Below are 18,976 nucleotides of genomic sequence, written 5' to 3'. Positions count from 1 at the left end.
TGACCTTGTCTCCAGAACGACCATTTCCACAAGAATCTACTAGGGCCAGGAGGAGGCAGGGAGGTCAGTGGCTCCTCAGGGAATATCTATATGTGAAGGCTGTCAATGCAAACTCGTCAGCAGGAACAAAACCCAAGGTAACCTACCCGAAAAGAGTCTTCACCGGTATCGGATGACGGACATCCCGTCAGAGAAAATCGAAAATCGGCAACCATTTGAGCAAACCGTTCCCAGGTACCTTCTCCCTCATAGTCGTATACGTATGGAATCCAAAATTCTTCATCTGTTGTGCGATTATCAAAAACTTCGAAGACTTCCTCCCATACAGGATCTCTTGGTCGAATCTTCGCCAATTTCTGTAAACATTCCTCTGACCCCCAGATCCAGCAACAGTTTTAAAGACAACAAGAAGATTGTCGGTGGCGAGAAGGTGCTGCGTGGCGCTCTGCCTATCTATCTCGTCGGATAGATGCTCGAGGCCGTCAATATATGCTTCCACGACCAGATAGTGAAAGGTCCAAGGCGTCCCTCGAATTTTATCAAAACACTTATTCTGCACGAATGTCCCATACATATACGGCGCAATCAGTCGATGAGAAAAAATCTGTCCAGCCCGCATTGGTTTCTGTGGCGTCCGATCTTCGAGGAGGGGTTTGGATAATTTTGCGTGCCAATATCGGCGATGGGGTGCAGAACGGAATATCTTCCTATCTGGTGCCTAGTTTCGTAAGACACATCGTGAAGCTCTCGAAAATGGACCGTTGGTCAGGCCAAGAGATGTGACTATCAATCGTACCAAATGCATCGGACTGTATTACTGAGCAGAGGCTTTCGAAGACGGTAGTCCATTCTTCTGGGTTGGCACGAGACACTGTTTCGTCCGCATTCATGTCTTTGAGGTACGGTTGAAGACAGGTGAGGACCGTGGAAACCATTAACCAAGCATCGTTCCAAATCCACGCGCGCTCGCATGACAGCTCAAACACTGCCAACAACAGCTGCATCTGTACGGGATGTTTGCGATCAGCGATTCTTGCCAACGAAAAGCGACTGTTCCCTCCAGTAAAATGCTCGATTAAGAGCTTGGCGAGGTATGGGTAAAGGCAGGAATGGATGGCGTCTGTGAACGAGACAGGAGAGTCACAGCCAGGAACATCGAGAATTTCGATTTGTGGACAGAATTCCCATTCAATACCTTGTACCACGAGGCTTCGAAACGCGAGGGGAGACTCGGCCCGACTGGGGGACCAAAAATCTAGTAGGAAAGGCCTGGAACAGTTTCCGGTACAAGTGAACGTCAAAATGATTGCTCTTTGGGCAGAGCAGCCCTCTGGCACCTTCCAAGAGAACATTTTTCAAGATATGGGCCCAAACAATGGGCTGATGGCGTTGCGCTTGTTCCTTCGGGAAGCCTACTATGGTGGCACGCAAATATTGACAACTGGCTGTCTGCAAGTTTGCAGAGGTGCCCCGGTCAATAAGGCCAAAGGACACGAGCTGCGTATGGATATTGAGACACGGTTGGCGAGCAAAGGGCCACGAAACGAGTCCTGGTTCCACTCGAAAGCGAAGGTATGCGCGGAGGAACCGCTCGACCTTCGCCTCCATAATATCCTGGTTGTCTGGGCACCATTCAGATTCAAAAGTTTGCTTTATTCCTTCCTGGCACAAAGCCGCGATATCTACAAGTTCGCTTTTCAGCGTGCTTGTAGATTTGAGAGAAAGGGCACTCACAGACTGGATGGAGATACTCCTCAAAACTGGGTTGGATGACATAGAATAGAGCCAAGCTAATGCGCGAGCATCTGTAGTATAGGTATTATCGTTCACCGCAAGGGCTTCCGCATCTTTCATGGATAAGATGGGAGTCGATGATGGTGGTGCTGGGACATGAAAAAATTTCGGGAGGATCATATGACAGAATTGACTGTAAAAAGGATACGCATAAGCAGGCAGTGGCATTTTGTAAGGGCATTGGACATAGAAGCGAGGGAGAAAGGTCGTGGTAAGATATGCGAAAATTGTAAGGAGTGACATAGCACCAACCGTAGATGCAATCTCGATGCGTAACGGTACAAGATAGACGACCAACCCGAGTAGGAAAAGACCCAGGGAGCCATGCATGAGTACGGGAAGCAGTCCGATGATTACTGGCACATGTCAGTTCTTCAATCCCATGTGTCGAAAGTGACGGACCCTACTTCGGTCTCTCGGGGTTCCCGAGGGCACAGAAACATAATGGTATATCCATTGTTTCGTGTGAACGGCTATCGAGGCGGTACTGAGACTGAGGGATAAACTGGTGAAAACGGCCAATTCACGCATGAATCAAGAGTGCTCGGTGTAAAAACGGTGGAAGGAGTGATTTCGAAGCGTGGAATAGCATTGACAGAAATTCCATTAGCAATGGCACGCTGCACGTTGATAAGTTCGAACAGGAGCGACGCAGAGACCTCGCTGTAGTCAGCCTGGAGATTTTGGGAAGTCTGCACAAATGTTGAGACGACAGCCGAAAAGAGACCGGCTTAAACACTGTTAACAATAATGTTTAGAGACCGAAATGATACTTACGGATACCAGTAGTACACCCAAGCGGCCTCTCCAATCATCGACCATTTCCGAGTCAAATTTGGCGCATTCATTCAGGAAAATCCTCCAGATCCGGGCAAATGGACTCATTTCCTCGCCTCTTATGTTTTCAGCATCTCTTTGTTCGTAATCCAGTGGAAGTTGTAAAGGAAAGTAATGCGACAATCAAATCCAACACAGACCTCTTCCATGAGTACCTGTGTGCTCTGGACCTGTTCTCAGCCCAAGAGATGTGCGATATCTATGCAGAGGAAAGGATGATAGAATCTCTGCAGCAGGAGCGTCGCTAGAGTCATGCTCATCTTTACTTTCTCGGGGGTCAGGCATATCTACTAACGTATCGTCCATGGTGATCCTGTGTTAAAAGGCAAAAGGAAGGATAAGATAGACGCCCGAAGGCTGGCTCATCCCCGCCTGTCGAGAAGCTGGCGACAGATATGGTCATTTGCATGGACAGTGAAAGGAATGGGACAGCACCGAGTGCCCAGCACCATATTCAAATGGCGGGAGAATTCACGCAAGAAGGGTGACCACTGGCCGAAGCAATTACATAGCGAAAGAAAAAGCAGCCGGCCCACGAACGGTCAATTTTTTGATCTTAAAATTAGCTACCACCAATGTCTGCCGACAAACTTTCTGCCTGGCGAACAGCACGGTAACAGCTAGTACTACACGTTTCTCATACGGTCACCTAAAGTTCACCAAAGACTTCTTTTATCTTATGGATTGGGATTGCGTACGAACGGCCGAAATAGTACGTGCTAATTTTGTCAGTTCCATGCTAATATGCTTAGACACGAGAAGCCTTGAGCTCTTATCGAACCGAGACAGGATGTTACAAAGAGAAAACAAATTATCTTGGCGAACACTGGGCACTAGTGCTCTAAAGCAACATGAGAACGGAACCTACCACTGAGCGCTGCGATGTTGCACGCGGAGATGTAGGATATCCCCACTCTAAGGTGGATAACCGGACTCAGTATGCGACGGAACTGATGGTGTCTAGATGTTGCAGCCACCCGATTCTCATATTAGAAATATGCTTTGTACCAAGCTCTAGCACGGATCATTCACAGTAATGCCGAATCACGGTGCTATTGCGCCTCACTCCGCTTTCCATATGGCCAGTGGGTACAGCATGCGAACCCCCGCAAATCAGTCCCACATCTTTGCTCGTATCTTCGCCGCATCACTGACGCCCATTAACTGAAACGATCTACTGCTCTGCACTCTTCGATGCGTCATAGACACCTTTTCCCATATCTGTTGCCGTGAGCAGATGAGTTTAGTTCATTGATGCCAGTATAACATCCTTCGAGCCTCTGTTGACACTGCCTCGGCTTCCCTCTACCCAGACACGTCCGGTTCTCCGCAGGCTCTTGCAAGTTGCAATGCCAAGGCTTGAACAAGTCATGGCAGTAACATAGACATCGGACACAGCTCTACTAGATCTTCAGACACCTACTTGTGGTACTCTCCGATAATCGAGGATAGTTATTTTCTGACCTCGGGAAGAGATCCGCCTGAGGAATGAAGTCGCTTACTATCGTAACAAAACTTACAGCTTCTTTTTCACCACGAGAGAAACAGGCAATCGAATAACAAGGACGGAGTGCTAAAAATCGAGCAGAGTGTTAGAGTTCCGACGTTCCACGAAACGCTTCCCCGCATTTCTAGAAGGATCGTCTTCCGACTCCGTGGTCCCAGCGCTAGCCGTCTCAGGCTGTGAGTTCGTCAGACGTAGTGACGAATTGATGGCCACGGCATCATTGCCTTCTGTATTACTGCCAGATGGATTGTGTCCGAAAGTTTCCTCTCTTGTGTCCGCTGCACCCAGCAGAAACTCATCACTCTCCGATAGCATATGCTTTTCCTCGTCCGTTTCATCGGACTGAGTGGATGAAGATTCAGAGTCGTAGCCATCGGAGGACAGTTCTGCGTCTGAGTACGGTGGGGAAGAAGTGGGTGGTAGGGTGTAGGAATGTAGTATGTGTGGCCCGTCCCTCGAACTCGGAGCCGTCTTCCTACGTTTGAGAGGGCGAGGAGAAGTCGTCGATGCCTCAAGGTGACGCTTGGGCCATGGACGAAGATTTCTGTCGCCGGAAAGGACGGGGCGCGGTTGTATTTTTCTGTCGTTCTTGGCGATATACATGGCTTTGTAAGTTGATTGGGCTGGATGGAGGAGTCGTGAGAGTGGTTTCTACTAATCGAGGATGAGTTTCGCATAATTAGAAAAAACACAGCAATGGAGAACACACCTGCGGTACTGCAGTGACAGCAATGTGCGGTTGAAGAAGGTCCACAGAGATTTCACATTTCTTAAGTAGAAGCTGTGCCACAAGAAATCCTTTGTTCTCAAAGAATACAACACGTCTTCGTTAGGCCCTTTGAGTACAAGGCAGGCAATGATAGGTAGATATAGTTCCTACATAAATACTAGCCACTAAACAGGAACAACAGAGCTGTGACCATTTGGCACTGTAAGTCTGCGGCAGCGAGTCAACTCGTCACGGACTCCAAATTCGCGACTAGAAAAAATAATCTCTCTGGCTGGGAGTCGAACCCAGCTTTCGCGCGTACAGAAGCAAGCTACCGATGACAGGCGCGTGTACTAACCGATATACTACCAGAGATACATTACGTGGTGCCCTATTTCTCCCTTCAAGAAGGCGATACTAATTATGCCAAAAAAAAAACTGCACCGTTACCACCCAGCGAGGAAGGAACCGCGGAGGTACTAAGTTGTAATTGACTTTATGGACCCATATGAGTGACCACTGCAGCTGATAAAGGCGTGAGAGGGGCCAGAAGGCACGACAACTTTACACCATCCAGAACCCTGATCCAAGTAGACTAAACTAGCCACATCCCTCTGACCTCCTTGATGGACTTCACCATGCACTAGAATCATCGTCTCTCCAGTAGGGCTGAGCGCATATGTTGTAAATCCTTTCCAAGTGGAATCCTCCAAAAAAGATCTGATCTAACGACGTGACATCTCATTAAAATGAAAGCGGTCATTAACCCAGCACCAACTTGGGTGGTCGAACGAATACGTCCTTTATAGTTATGATTGAACTCAGAGGAAATCAATGTGTTGGAAGAGACGGATGTCAGAGACATACAGGGTCGACGAGTTTTCCCTTCAAATATAATTCGTCGAAAAAGTGTGAAAACCAGTGAAGAGGTGAAGTGTTGGGTGAAGACGGTGAAGTACTAGAGGATCTGATCGATCAATCGACTAATTCTACAATGGAATATGCCTAGCGGTCAGGCTGCAGCCAGAGGCGGCTTGATACATTGTTGCAGCGAAGAAAGGGCTTGGGAGTACTATAGGGTGTAGCAACTCGTTCTAGGTCAGTTCAGGTAACGACCCTACGCGTTTCAGTCCGGTTTGTTTAGTATCGAACTATGTTGATCGTCCTATCGACCGCACTCCCGGGCCCCCTTTTCCATGTGCCTTTGGCGACACATCATAATATAAGGTCATTTTTCAGGGCTGAGAAAAAAAGAGGTACGATGGGAGCGGCAGAGGCCAACAGAGGCTCCACAAGATGTGGCGCATTCAGGATACGAAAAAACAATGCAAGGTTGGACGCGTAGTCATGCGGTCAAAGAAAAGTTTTAGAGTTTGCTTCCGGGCCCTTGTGGTTTCTCCGCCGTAGTAAATGGCGGAACAGGGAGGTTCCGCGAGGGATGTTTCAAATGCGGAACGGCATGGGTCCCGCCCTCAGTCGGAGTTTGGCACGGAGTTTGGCTGTGGCTGCGGACGCATACCATTGTGATTCAGTAATGTCCAAATTCTTATTTGATTATTGTAACAAATTCGTGGGATTAGTTGGGTAAGTAGGATGAATATGCAAGGTAGCAATTGGTATGTATACAACAACAGTAAGAAAACAATATAGATAATGATACCCGAGATGTGTGTAATAGTACAGATGAATGTTCCTTGAAAAAGACGGAAACGAAGGTATCCGAGGAGTCCGAGAGTCAGCCTAGCGGCGTTGAGCCTTGTGGTGGGCCTACAGGTCGCAATTGACCATTTCCCAATCATCGCTTGTCCGCTCCATGTTGATCCACGGCTCTGCTGTAGAGTCAGTCATAATAATGTCCTCCTCCTGCCTGTTGTCAAAGATTTCCAGCCCGCGCTCCGTAACCATGCGTTCGAGCTCCCTTGTCGCATGCACAATGCTCATGGCCAGTCGGGGGCCCATTGTCAAGACTTTTAGCCCGTCGGAAGTCGAACGCATGCATGCTTGGATGGCGATGCGATGGAGGTCCGGCTCGCACTTGCCTTTGCGAGGAGGAGTGGTAGATGAAGTAAAGATGAATGAAGGGGGCCGCGAAGGACGCAAGGGAGAAGAGACACGTGGCGCCGAGGTATAGTAGGAGCTCGACGGGATCGATTCTGGCGATGAAGACTGCGACTGCTGAATGCCACTATACGGGTGGCTTATAGGTGCAAGGCTCGAAGCAATAGACGTCTCCAAACACGCTCGAAAGTCCCTCCCTGCTGGTGATATGCTCATCTTCCTTTCACAACACCTGCCTCTACTCTGTGGTAGGTAGGGTGACTGTTGTTGGTCTTGCTGCTGCTGGGGCAAGTCCGTCAGCGAAAGGAATGAGTGCGTTCTCCTAAGTCCGGACATTGGCGTTTTTCGGCACTGTTTCTTGTAGGGTGGCTCGTCTTGATGGGTGGCAGTGGTAATGCCAGACGATGAAAAGAGACGCTTATTACAGGAAGACGAGGTGAATGAAGGGGTGAAAGCGATCGACGTGGACATCAAGGGGTAAAAAGGGTTCTTAACCTGGGCCCTCGCCTATTTATACCTCGTATCTTTCATCCCGGATTACATAACCTGGTCTTTCCCTGATGGTGGCTGTGTTCTCCTTTCTTTCCAGTTCTTTCCATGCTTTTGCTGTTCTCGTGCTTTGTTTTCCACCGAATGTGGGTACTTGTTTTTGTCATTGCAAGTCTTCCTGATATTTTTTTTTGTTTTCTGTGTGCTGGCAATGTTTGCCGGATATCTATTAGCGATTCAGATCACGGACTTGGCTGGACTGCGCTGTCTTGTGTCGGTGACTCATTGCATCAAGCATGCGGCTCTTTTTACTCTTTTTGGTCCTCTGTGTGCTTGCGGTCCGTCCCGTTTCTCATCCGATTCTCGTATTCCTGCTTTACTGTTTTTTTTAGTCTGAGCGCCGGGTCCCGACCTGAATGTCTTTGCGGCCGTCATCTGGACCCGCCTTCCCGCCGCAGAGGTGAACTGCTTATCTGCCCCAGTAGTCTTAGCGTGGACAAGAGATCGACTTGGCATCCCGATACGAAGATCGTTGCCGACGAAACATGTTGTAAGGCTTCTCCGATCCGGTGGTCCTATACTTACTATCTCCAGACTGTTGAGCCAATTTATGAAGAGGAAAGTATCTGTCCGTCCTCTTACGAACAAAATAGACTACTCGTTTGACATGGCGTTAATTCGAGAGGCGTTCTGTTGTCGCATTGGTCAAATCTCCGCTCAATTGAATGAGTACCCCTCTGTTTTCACTCGACTTCTTGCCCTAGCCGAACGCCTATGATTCAGGGATAGCACTTCTATTCATTCATTATGTTTAAAATTGATGCATTTGGCACTTGCTATTCATATTATTAGCATGGCAGCGTCTTTAATGAATGCTTGAAGCGATCCGACTGTGATCATATATATCACCTGACCCGCGGTACACTCATTATTGTATCTGCCGTTATTCTGCGCTCGAGCACAAATCTCCTCGGCATTAATTGCTTGTTTATTCCATCTCCTCCTCCGCTCCTCATATGGTCTCTATGCGGCGGGTCGCCACGTCTTGTCATATTCCAACAAGCGAAGCGCATCATCCACGTCCCATTACAGCGACCTTCAAGATAACAGAGTCTTTTTCCAGCATCACTCTCATTTCCTACATTTCTTCGTTCGGTTACATGACGCGCGACACGTATCTCTTTACGTACTCCTTATCTTCTGCTGTTATTCTACTCTCGAATTTGGCGAATACATCCTCAGCATTGAGAAACGCTCTCTTGATTAGCTTGATCTTGCAGTCACTTCGTGGAGTGATTCGACATTGGAACGGTCGAGGCGCGGTGAGAATTCCCTATGTAATAATGGTTCTGGCAAGATCATAGAATGCGCAGAATAGACACACCTTTTCGTAATCAGTGATGTCCACCAGAACGATCGCGTCGGTCACAGAATCTGTCGCAGGAGAAAACTGGAAGCCCCGGATAAGGTTCATGGTGTTGAGCATCTATTACACAAGTCAAACATGATTCATTCCAGAAGATAAACGGTTGATTTACCAAGGAGTTGCTGGCAGGATGCATCCCAAGACATATCCGTTATTGAATTCATAGTACTATGAGAGATATAAGTTGTATCGAAGAAGACTTACTCTGCCACTTCCAAGCGCAAGAGCTGAATAAAAGTGACTATCATCGACACCCGGTTTCGTTCCATGCTCTGTTCACAAGTACCTGTCTGGATTGAAGGTCTCGGGTTCATCGTACACGTCTATTAAAAAGGTCTACGACTTTGATGGCTCTCAGCCATGCGTAATGTCCTTACCTGAGTCATGGAATATTCCCCGTACTCGGAATCAAAAAGTGAGGTCCATCGTCAAGATCAGAACTCTTACATGCATTCACAAATATCATTGCGCTTTTTGGTATCATATATCCACGATACTAATACGATTTAGGGATGAGAGAAAGGGACGAAGGTATCAGCACCTCTTCGGTTGCCAACGTACCATGAGGAATAGCAACGGGAGCGACTGGTCTGAATCGATGGTTCTGTAAGAAAAACATACATGAGGGAACTGATGTGTTGGTGAAGTAAACGGACCTTCTTGACAACAGCCTGTATGTAAGGTAGATCGGCAAAATCATCCAACGTTGGCAACCTTTGATCGACGACAACATTATCCATCTCTTCTTGAGCCTTTCTTTGGGCTTCAAGGAATGCCATAAGAGCCAGGATCAAGGACTGCAGGAGTGAAGATGTCGTGTCCGAACCGCCTTCAATGAGAACGCCTCCAAGGTACCTATGGAGACGCAGCGTAGGAGTCAAACCAATACTGAAGATACTTACCCTGCCAACTCACGGTTCAAGCCAAGTTCTTGATTCTGCAAAACCTTTTCCATAAAGCACCCGTTTGCCTGGCCATTCTGCAACCTTGCCTGACACTCATCGAGTAAACCAAAATACAAGTTGCGCTGCAGTTGTCTAGCTTCCTTGCAAAGGTCTTTCCATGCTCCCGGAAGGTGCCTTAAGAAAGGCAAGAGATCTACAGGAGGATGCGCTCCGGGTTCCAGCACGAGTTCCCATAAATGCTGTGCCTCAAAAACAATGTCACCTCAGGAGACTCGTAGCGCGAGCATCGTTTTCCATAGGTTATGGAGAGTATGACAAAACTGGAATATCGGCGAACACGGATGTAGAAGGCTTGGTATAAAGCCATTCGACTTTGATGCGACGGGCCGCATAGGGAAACTAAAAGACGAACATCAGGCGCTTGCAATATATCATACATGAGCTGAGTAGCCTCCGCCCTCTGGATGGGAAGGAGCTCGAGTGAAGCTTTGGGAGTTAACATCGTGTGGGCGTTCTTGCGAAGCACTCTCCACACGTCCGCTTCAATAGGATCATATCAAGGTCTGTATAACTTCTATCAGGTGATCCCCTCTTACAGTATCTTGCCAACACCATATTCACGCCACCGGCGACGACGTCAGCCATGTAGTGTGGTGGCCTATCTGTGGTGGAAGCACTTCGCTTGTCTATTAGCTCTTTCACCGCTACCGCACTTGTGATAACGATCGCCGTATCAGGTCCGACCTTGAGCTAAGTTTTTTTCGGTAAGATTTAGAACGGAATCCGATGAAGAGGCATTGAATACTGTCCACGTACTGAGTAAATATCGCCGTAAGCTCTCGCCTATTCCGTGAACCTGGAGTAGATGAGTCGATTAGTATTCTCCCCGGACATTAGGTTGTCATGGCTCACTTGTAGTGCGCATATTCTGTTGGGAAGACATTCAAGTTTCCTAGCAGAGGCACAGTCGGAGGTCCTGGAGGAAGTCCTGGTTCACGGCTGCCAATCCTCTTCAATCTCAGCGCCGCCCAAACAAGGAGGGCGAACACGTAGAACCAGACAGACCACTCCGTGACGGTCATTTGAGCAAAGAAGTTAGTTCCGAACAACAGTCGGGCTAGATATATAGAGATGCGAGTCGGGCATCGCATTTCCGTTATTCTAGTTAGCTTTATGAAGCCGTTACGCAAGTTGTCCCATTGGTGGATATATCTCGAAACTTTCTCGTAATATTGAATGTACCGGTGTGATGTCTGATCCAAATGACACTGGTACCGATGCAGTGCTCATCACCAAGGATTGGCTGCTTGAAGATGATGTCTTGCTGTCATAGCCATGCTAGACTCTGACCTCTTGGATCTTTCCCGAGTTCTGATATTCAGTTACATGAAAAGAAGACGCACGTCAACTGTGGGAGTGGTCGCGGAGATATCATCCTCGAATCTGACGAATCTATCTTCGGCGTATCGAGGAAAGCTGTCTCGATCAACTTTGCCTTAGAGTCACTGCGCGGAGTGACTTGACAGGGTACAGTAGTTATTTCCTGCATAATGAGGCATTCAGACCGGTATACCTTGACTATACGGCAAGGAAACACACCTTTTCGTAAGCAAAAATGTTGACCGGAAGTGGCGCGCCAGTGATGGCACAAGAGACAGAGAAAATTGAAAAGCCCAAATGAGATTCATTGAGTTGAGCGCCTATAACAAGCGTCAGAGAAGATCACGGCGGAAGAAGAACAAAGGACACGCCAAGGAATTGATAGCAAAATATATCCTAGGGCATATGCGCTAGCAGCCATCCAGTCGTAGGAATAAGGAACAACATTTTGAAGCCCTACTCTTCCACTGCCGAAGGCTAGAGTCGACCAGTAGCAACGATCATCGACGCCAGGCTTTGTTGCCATATTCGGTCAGTAGATAGTGTAGAATCAACGAGTTAATTTTGGTAAGTATTCATCCAAAGACTTCCGAGGCTCACTTGTAATGGACCTTGCAAATATTCAAATTTCTCCGTAAAAGCACAGCCGGAGGGCCGGGAGAAAGTCCCTGTTTGCGACCACCAATTCTGCTAACTTTGGCCACCAAAGAAAGCGATGGCGTAAAGCCACAAAAACGACGGCACACAGAGACAGCCATTTAAGAAACGAGGCTTTCCAATCCCCCACTATATAGCAATCTGGGTCAGCCTTTGAATAGCGGGTGCTGCAGGCGTCCACGGAGCTGACCACAAAGTTAGCTCCATCACGGTGCGTATCAGATAATCCGTGCGTGAGCATACCTAAGACCACTGTTAAGAGGATCGTAACAGGCTTCAGGGTGGACGTGAAGCGCTGTTATTTTGAATGGACCTCAAGAATTGATGGATAAACGCTAATTGGTGATGCGGGTCTTGCGTAAGCACCATGTCTTGACTTCATTCAGCTTTGTCGTGTGCTGGAGGCCATCCAGTCATGAAATGTATAATCATACGTGACCGTGATTTCAGGACTGCAGCACCTAACCCAGAATCAAGATTGTAGGAAAATTGGCGCTAAGTGCTATGCTCCATGCAGGCACTTCAGCAAGGACAATTAGAACATTCGTTGATTCAAGCTTCCTAGCAAAGGTACAGATAGAGGGTCAAGCTGAGCGCGACTCGGTTTCCTCAAGTTTTCTGGGCACGTGACATTCTCGTTTTCTTTTCTCGGCTCCCTCTACTGCCCCAGTGCAAACTTCCGTCGGCGACATCTGGTCAGAGTGGTGCTGGTGGCTCCAAGGCATAGTTTCTGAGTCTAAGATATACTTGTATTTCCTAGAGCAATGACGACCCGTACCTGGATCGACATTATAAAATGTCCGCTCTTCGGGCCTCGGTGTTTCCTGTTCTCCCTTCTCTGAATATTCCTCTTCCTTAACGTTAACTGGATCTTCATGAGTGGCGAGCATCAACATTGGGTCTATATCTGGATACCCATCCTTGGGGGCTTTACGTGGTTCTGTCTGTGGCTCCTGCGCATGCTTTGCCTCGTGTTCCTCGTTTCTCATGGTATTCGTCAGCTACCTTGCTGTCCATGTTGGTAACATGGCTGGCCACTGGGCGGCCACATTATGGTGCATTCTTTCCCTCCAAAGCTAGATCGCTTTATATTGATTTCATTCATAGTGTCTATGGACGGTTCTATAGCATACATATCTGATATAGGTGCGGAATCTGTCTACTAAATTTATGTCAGCCATCTGCTAACGAACTGGTGTCAGGCGCCGATATTCTTAAGCCGCTCTTTGTAGCTGGTTGTGCAATAACAGCTGTTTGTTTCTTCCTATCCTTATGTGTCGAGCGCGGCTTAAGACATGTTGGCCGGTAGGCTTTGTTATCGCTTCACTTTCAATCAAACTCATCGATTATTAGCCTAATGCCTCATATGCATACTAGGGAACGCGTGTTTGGATCCTTGTCGATATTTGGTTCCCTCATTGGGGGCTGTGGACTCATTCTTCTATCTATCTTCGACACAAAGCGCCACACGTCCCTTCACCGAGTGTTTTTGCTCGTCTTCATACTTGGTGTAGCTATTAGTGCTATTTTTACTGTCATTGAGGTGGGACCTGCGCTCGTATTGTATGTGGTTCGGTTCTGATGTCACGGTTCGCCACAGTTCCGATGGCTTAACAGAGACTTCCCAGATGTCAGGACACTGAAAATAGCATATCTCGCCAAAGCTATCATAGCTGCCATCCTTATTCTCTTAGCCTTTGCATTCGGGGTCGCATTGTACCAGAGTTCTAATGTCGGAGGTATGTCTCTTTCTCATGCCTTATTGTCAGTCTTAGCGCTTATTCATCAGCCGTCCTTGAATGGACCATCTCTTTCGGTTTTACTCTTTATATTTTAACGTTCTTCTTTGATTTGCGGCACTCAAAAGAAGTCCAGCATGGAGAACTGAGTGCCGAGAAATTTACGACGCGCACAATGCCACATAATGATAGATTAACTGCAAGTGCGATGCAAGCAGACAGCGCATAATATTCCAGTCATCGTAACCTCATTTATCACACACTTGTATACTGTTGACCTACGTCAAACCCTGCTATAGCTTAGATATACCTATAAAATTATTGTAAAGTACAACGGCTCGCCTTCAACTTCCAGGCATCCCCGTCCTCCTCTAGGGTGAAAGATTCAGTTCCAAATCGAGCTGTCTTGCTAGTTCCATATCCTTCTCTTCCTGTTCTTTTCTCCGAGCTGCCTCAGCTTCCGCAGCTCTGAGCGCTTGGAGACGAGCCGGATCAGGACCAGGTGCTGAAGCCGGGGGCGATGGTCGGGAGGGTGCAGGAGAAGGCGGGTCCGGCGTGGTCTTAAAGTTTTGGGCATCCGGTGGAAGAGGAAGGGGGGATTGGTAGCGAGCGATCAGATACGGATCAGGAAGACCACTGCGGTCATTTGCTGACTGCGGACGATAGGACGGCTGTGCCTGGAGGTATCCGCTTTGCGCTACGGGATAGTGCGAATTGTACTCGTAACTTGCCGATGTTTGCGATGAAGGAGGCGGAGGCGGTCCGACGTTCGGCAGTGGAAATGAGACCGGGCGTGTGGGTATTTCAGAATCGGACCACAAGGGATTGTGTTGCTTGGGAGGCGCTGGGAGATTGGGTGGGACATGTGAGGGTGTGCCGGAATACGGAGCCGGGGTATGGTGATGAGAAGCGATATCTAGGGTATCTCCATAAGGAGCAGGGGTAGAGGGTGGATATACAGTTGTCGGGTGTGAGGTAGGATGGAACTGGTCGGCTGAGCTTGACGGCCGTGTGACGCTCCCATACGGATTGGTGGTGGGAGTTGCGTATCCAATGTTTGTATGTGTTGGCGGAGGTGATGAAGGATAATGGTCAGATGGTGGGCGTGAGTTGGGCGCCGAACCACTTCCAGGACGGAGCGAAGGCGGAACTATCTGGGGTTGAGAGGGTACCCTCGAGTGACGTCCGATATTCTCCTCAGGCAAAGGCGGAAGTGCAGCATCACGGCCTTTGGGCGAATAGGAAGACGAGTGCAATTCTGCAGAAGGAGTGTACAGATTCTGATCCCTGTGAAGACTGACCCTGCTGCCCGGAACCGATGGCTTCAAAGCGGCCGGAACCTGGTAATAGGAAGCTGGTCGTGCAAGTCTATCAGCCGCAGGAAATTTCGACGGCCTTCTGTTTAGCGGAGCGCCTCCCGAAGGTGCGAGGGTAGCTGCCACTGGTGTCCGCATCGGACCTGTTACAGGAGCTGTCTGTGGCGGAGGCGCATTGGAGTAATACGTGATCTCCAGATACACTTCGCCTCGCTGGACGCCGTCAATGTCCAACAAAACCCAGTCTGCATATCGCATCAATCCGATGTCTAATGTTCAGTTGAAACAGTCGCTTACCGTCAAACTCGCCGGTTTTCAGCGTCTCTGATATGTCAATCTTCGCTTGCCCAAGCAGCTCGTCTGTTCTAGGCTCCTTCGACCAGCAAGACAATTCTAGCTTCCGATACTTGTCGGCAGTACCTTTCATAACTGGGAATCTGATCTCAGCGTCCCAAACAGGATGCTGACCCCCTTTGATATCGACTTCTGTTTTCTTTGTCGTTCCTTTGGCTGGATTAGATGAAGCCAACTGATCAAGCGTTAAGACTAACCGTTGAAGATCAGCTGCGAATAAACGTCTTGCTTGTAGAATGAGTGTTTATCTATCAAGTTTCGGGCTTTGAGAACAACGACGACAAGAGTACCGAGTTCGTTGCCAGCCATGTCTATGTGGGTGATGGTCGTCTCTCTGAGGGATATGGTCGTTGATGACGATACGCTGTTCGTCGCGCTGTGTTTCGGTGGTCATCGATGACTCTTTGGCGCAATTGATTTTCCCACGGAAAATGCCTGGTTGATCCTATCAGATAAGCGTCCTCCGATTCTCCCATCTTATCAGATACCCCCCTCCGTCTGAAGAACTTGTCAAGAACCCCAGACTCATTACATCGTATGTACAAATGTCATGCATCACATATACTGATTAGATTACAGCGCATCTAGGGTCTTCAATTTTCTTCGCCAGGCATCTCGCAATCCATCCCAAGGTTTGAAGGGCGGTAAAGAATCATGTTCGGGAAAGGACTGAACACCATCTACGTTGTATGACAGTCAGGCCATTGACACAGAAATCCAAAAAAAAACCCACATCTCGGTACAGTCCTTGCAGCCGCATCCTCATCAAACATTTTCCAGAAACGGTCTCGCTCCCAGGATCCATCCAGACCCTACGCAGCTCATGGTCGGCCGGGATAATTGCGTTCAAGTGACGTCTAAGGATTTCCCATCCACAGCCATTGTAATGCATCCCGAGGAGCCGGATCAGCCGCTGCAAGTGGTTGTGAATGAGGGTGTGGTAGAATTTAGGGTAGGCCTCTTCCATGGTGCTGGTAACAACACAATGACCCGGTAAAAAATCGAAATCGATGCCAGTAGATTTGGCCAATGTACCCGGATGAATTCGCAGGCCCCCAAGGTCACGAACGACGAAACCAAGCAAATTCCCGGACTCGATGTCGAACCGTGCGAGGACGTTCTGCGCATGGGCTTCAAATGCCACGCCATTGTGGATCAGCGGGGGGAGCAATGCCTTGCAGGCAAGGCATATGTATCTATTACTTACATGTCAGAATGACAATAATCGGAAAAAAGGCAAGCTCACCTTTCCAAGAATTTAACCCGTTTTTCGAAAGTATCGAGGTGGAATAGGTGTTCCACGGCAGAAACACCCGCAGAAACGCCCTTGTGGCCTACCTCAAGCAAAGCTGCGCAGACTATTATACATTCACCATGTGCAGGTCGATATGTTTCCCTGAAAATTGCTGTGAAATGCTTAGCAATTTCTGGGTCCACGCCGCCGTATACAGCGCTGGCGGGCTCTCGTTCGACAGAAAGAATTTCATGATCGACTACCAGCTTGGGAACGATCTCTGATGAGAATCTGGGACCAAAGTTGGCCGTAAAATGAGATATCGTCCGCAAAGAGGAAGAGATCTTGACTCCGACTGATAATTTAAGCGCCATTCCAGGTAATTCCGACATCACAACGGTTCTAGAAACTAAATTAAGCCAATGAGTAAGCTCCAGTAGAAAATTTACAGACCTGATGCTGGCCTGTCCACGAGCCCGGATGCTGATATCCGGGGGTAAAATATCGACACCCTGAAATTTCGCAATGATGTTCGTAATTTGAACTTCGTGGATAGGAACAACAACGCTTGTGTCATCGATGCTTAACATTTTCCCTGCCCGTTGGGCCGCTTTCTGGGCTAGAGCCCGGCTCATGACATCGAATGGTCCTTCAATATCCAAGCGCGAACGAGGGACACGAGCGAAGCGTATAACTGGGTTGTACCAGTCGTAGTCGGAGAGACTCAATGGAATCATTCTAGCCCGGTGCATCTGAATAGGTTCGTAAGCCAGCGTGATCATTGGCCATTGGTGTGTACTTACTGGGTGGGTTGGATGCCCGGCTACCAGGCTTTGTTCCCAATCGATAGCTGCAGACGACAGGGTTGGACAGGCGGGTGGATTTTTGAATGACGCCACTGTTGAGCTTTCGTTAGCACGCGGCACGGCGTACTGCTCCCGCAAACTTACACTGCCAGTGGAAGGAGCTTAGGATCTCTGCTTCAATGGAGGCATCCTGGACAACCATGTCCTTTACGAACTTTCTCCAGAGATGCGATGGATGATCCATTTTAGCCAGTTCCACTGGGCCAAGATCCCAGTGAGGAGGCGTTAAAATTTCCTTCACCATCCTGGAGAGATCGTCCTATGGATTGAAATCAATAGTGAGAAAAAGGCAAGGTAAGCATCATCCCACATTTCTGCTACTGTTCGAGTTCTGGGAAAGCTCATAAATTTCGGGAAACATATCAAGGGGATCGACAAGGCGGACAGATCGACCATGTTTATCCCCCTCGACATTGAAGAGAACCGGCGTGTTGCGAAGGGGAACGATGGCAAAAATGTCACGCGACTGAAGAGCTCGGTTGATGACAGGTTGTTCTGACAATGAGGTGGTGGCCAGAATAACGAGTATCCCAGTGGCGCGATCTCCACGACCAAAAGGAACATAAAATGCACGCAGCAAAGATTCAGTTACTAGGCAGGACAGAAGACGAGAGGAAATAGCAAATGCAGCGTCGTCGACAACGGTATTCACTGTCTGGGATGACATGTTGTTGGATGAGGGGTATACCTTAGCTTCAATGAGGAGAGCTATTTGTATGAATGAGGACTAAACATAAAACTGCGGGAAAGAAGCCAAGTGCTGCTTACGCACATGTCATTTCTGTTGAAAAGATACGGCCTTGATGGTGGATCGATAAACCACGACTTAAATCAGCAACACGATTAGAATATCACGGATCAGCACTGACGTTTTTCGACTGTCCTAAAATACTAAGTACTAGACGGCTATTCCATAAACAGCTTTGAGAAGACACGATGTCGGTGCCAAGAAAACGTGGAGAACCAGCGTCGGCATTTAATGTCGAGAAAGTTAATCGATACCGGAAGTCTGCTGAAACAGGCTAATCAAGGATTATCGCGGAAGGATGCGAATTCTTAGTGGTGAATTGGAAAAAGACCTCATTTGGCAATATGTGGCGATCCATTTTGTATGGCGAATTCAAATGCAGTGCGCCATGGTCCACTAGTGGTGAAGAAAAGCAGGTTTTTTTTTAGTTGACGTGGGAAAAATTACTGTTTTCACCGCTGTGAAACCTGAAAAATATATCAACTCTGCGTCCGAGGTGTGTATAGTATAGCTCACCTGGTGTTTTCCGTAAGATAGCCTTGTGCCAATAGGCACCTTAAACAATTATGGGATAGGTTGAAAAACAACCCGGGAAGAATCTTTTAGCACGTTGTTGTCTGCTTGCAGTAAGAGCCACCTGTCAGTTTTCCCCCTGTTCAAAGACCAGGAGGATGCCGCGATGAACGGCTGTGGAGCATCAAAAAGAGGACTCAGAAACAGTATGTCGTGAGTAACACAGCTTCCGATGAAAAGTGGTAGCGGAGCGGAAGAGAATCTGATGAGAAAATATAGAACCGGGAGGGCGACTGAGTGCGAATTGACTTCTCGTGACTTGGGTGCATGCAAAAAGAGACAGCCACTATTCTCTTGGCTCCAAAAGAAAGCCACCCCCTTGCTCATAACGGGATCCTGGATCGTGAGCAGGAGTACACGGGTAAGTGTACATTGTTTGTCCAT

The 18,976-nt window shown here is 48.2% G+C and overlaps 9 protein-coding genes and 1 non-coding gene across 10 annotated transcripts; 1 reads left to right on the top strand and 9 right to left on the bottom strand.

Annotated features, from left to right (window-relative positions):
* Positions 1-588: 588 nt before the first annotated feature.
* Positions 589-1,605, bottom strand: BT62DRAFT_395986 (uncharacterized protein). Its single transcript, XM_043180777.1, has one exon. It carries the CDS (start codon positions 1,350-1,352, stop codon positions 708-710), a length of 645 nt encoding a protein of 214 aa, XP_043044586.1. The 5' UTR covers positions 1,353-1,605; the 3' UTR covers positions 589-707.
* Positions 1,503-2,516, bottom strand: BT62DRAFT_395974 (uncharacterized protein). The gene is made up of 3 exons (XM_043180776.1): positions 2,202-2,516; positions 1,735-2,150; positions 1,503-1,682 (listed from the first exon to the last, which is right to left on the bottom strand). The coding sequence occupies exons 1-3, from the start codon at positions 2,323-2,325 to the stop codon at positions 1,653-1,655; spliced, it is 570 nt and encodes a 189-aa protein (XP_043044585.1). The 5' UTR covers positions 2,326-2,516; the 3' UTR covers positions 1,503-1,652.
* Positions 2,517-3,854: 1,338 nt separating this feature from the next.
* On the bottom strand, positions 3,855-4,866 carry BT62DRAFT_395951 (uncharacterized protein). Its single transcript, XM_043180775.1, has 2 exons — positions 4,848-4,866; positions 3,855-4,789 (listed from the first exon to the last, which is right to left on the bottom strand). The coding sequence occupies exon 2, from the start codon at positions 4,739-4,741 to the stop codon at positions 4,205-4,207; it is 537 nt and encodes a 178-aa protein (XP_043044584.1). The 5' UTR covers positions 4,742-4,789; positions 4,848-4,866; the 3' UTR covers positions 3,855-4,204.
* Positions 4,867-5,131: 265 nt separating this feature from the next.
* Positions 5,132-5,222, bottom strand: BT62DRAFT_t27. Its single transcript has one exon. It is a non-coding gene; the product is annotated as a tRNA-Asp (tRNA).
* A 1,146-nt stretch (positions 5,223-6,368) lies between these two features.
* On the bottom strand, positions 6,369-7,380 carry BT62DRAFT_926732 (uncharacterized protein). The gene has a single exon (XM_043185104.1). It carries the CDS (start codon positions 7,374-7,376, stop codon positions 6,615-6,617), a length of 762 nt encoding a protein of 253 aa, XP_043044583.1. The 5' UTR covers positions 7,377-7,380; the 3' UTR covers positions 6,369-6,614.
* A 1,170-nt stretch (positions 7,381-8,550) lies between these two features.
* Positions 8,551-10,807, bottom strand: BT62DRAFT_977987 (cytochrome P450; the record flags this gene model as incomplete). The annotated part of the gene is made up of 14 exons (XM_043189314.1): positions 8,551-8,727; positions 8,779-8,880; positions 9,025-9,061; positions 9,107-9,143; positions 9,198-9,221; positions 9,268-9,316; positions 9,362-9,424; positions 9,477-9,675; positions 9,723-9,964; positions 9,988-10,076; positions 10,134-10,265; positions 10,322-10,475; positions 10,542-10,563; positions 10,638-10,807. The coding sequence occupies 14 exons, from the start codon at positions 10,805-10,807 to the stop codon at positions 8,551-8,553; spliced, it is 1,497 nt and encodes a 498-aa protein (XP_043044582.1).
* Positions 10,808-11,580: 773 nt separating this feature from the next.
* BT62DRAFT_926725 (uncharacterized protein) lies at positions 11,581-12,338 on the bottom strand. Its single transcript, XM_043185103.1, has 3 exons — positions 12,006-12,338; positions 11,706-11,947; positions 11,581-11,656 (listed from the first exon to the last, which is right to left on the bottom strand). Exons 2-3 carry the CDS (start codon positions 11,861-11,863, stop codon positions 11,638-11,640), a joined length of 177 nt encoding a protein of 58 aa, XP_043044581.1. The 5' UTR covers positions 11,864-11,947; positions 12,006-12,338; the 3' UTR covers positions 11,581-11,637.
* An 80-nt stretch (positions 12,339-12,418) lies between these two features.
* Positions 12,419-13,811, top strand: BT62DRAFT_1071675 (uncharacterized protein). Its single transcript, XM_043178794.1, has 6 exons — positions 12,419-12,817; positions 12,870-12,908; positions 12,965-13,067; positions 13,116-13,305; positions 13,363-13,501; positions 13,552-13,811. Exons 1-6 carry the CDS (start codon positions 12,778-12,780, stop codon positions 13,728-13,730), a joined length of 690 nt encoding a protein of 229 aa, XP_043044580.1. The 5' UTR covers positions 12,419-12,777; the 3' UTR covers positions 13,731-13,811.
* Positions 13,812-14,997: 1,186 nt separating this feature from the next.
* BT62DRAFT_827909 (uncharacterized protein) lies at positions 14,998-15,313 on the bottom strand (the record flags this gene model as incomplete). Its single annotated transcript, XM_043182389.1, has 2 exons — positions 14,998-15,062; positions 15,115-15,313. Coding segments are annotated over 2 exons (264 nt in total), but the record flags the coding sequence as incomplete, so codon positions are not given.
* Positions 15,314-15,764: 451 nt separating this feature from the next.
* Positions 15,765-17,938, bottom strand: BT62DRAFT_882414 (uncharacterized protein; the record flags this gene model as incomplete). Its single annotated transcript, XM_043182703.1, has 7 exons — positions 15,765-15,851; positions 15,905-16,367; positions 16,418-16,807; positions 16,859-17,157; positions 17,209-17,303; positions 17,356-17,530; positions 17,582-17,938. The coding sequence occupies 7 exons, from the start codon at positions 17,936-17,938 to the stop codon at positions 15,765-15,767; spliced, it is 1,866 nt and encodes a 621-aa protein (XP_043044578.1).
* Positions 17,939-18,976: the final 1,038 nt, after the last annotated feature.

The sequence above is a fragment of the Guyanagaster necrorhizus genome (genome assembly GCF_019112545.1).
Source record: "Guyanagaster necrorhizus MCA 3950 unplaced genomic scaffold BT62scaffold_3, whole genome shotgun sequence".
Lineage (NCBI taxonomy): Eukaryota > Fungi > Basidiomycota > Agaricomycetes > Agaricales > Physalacriaceae > Guyanagaster > Guyanagaster necrorhizus.
The sequence above is the reverse complement of the archived record's forward strand: the minus strand, read 5'-3'. Positions and strand labels throughout refer to the sequence as shown.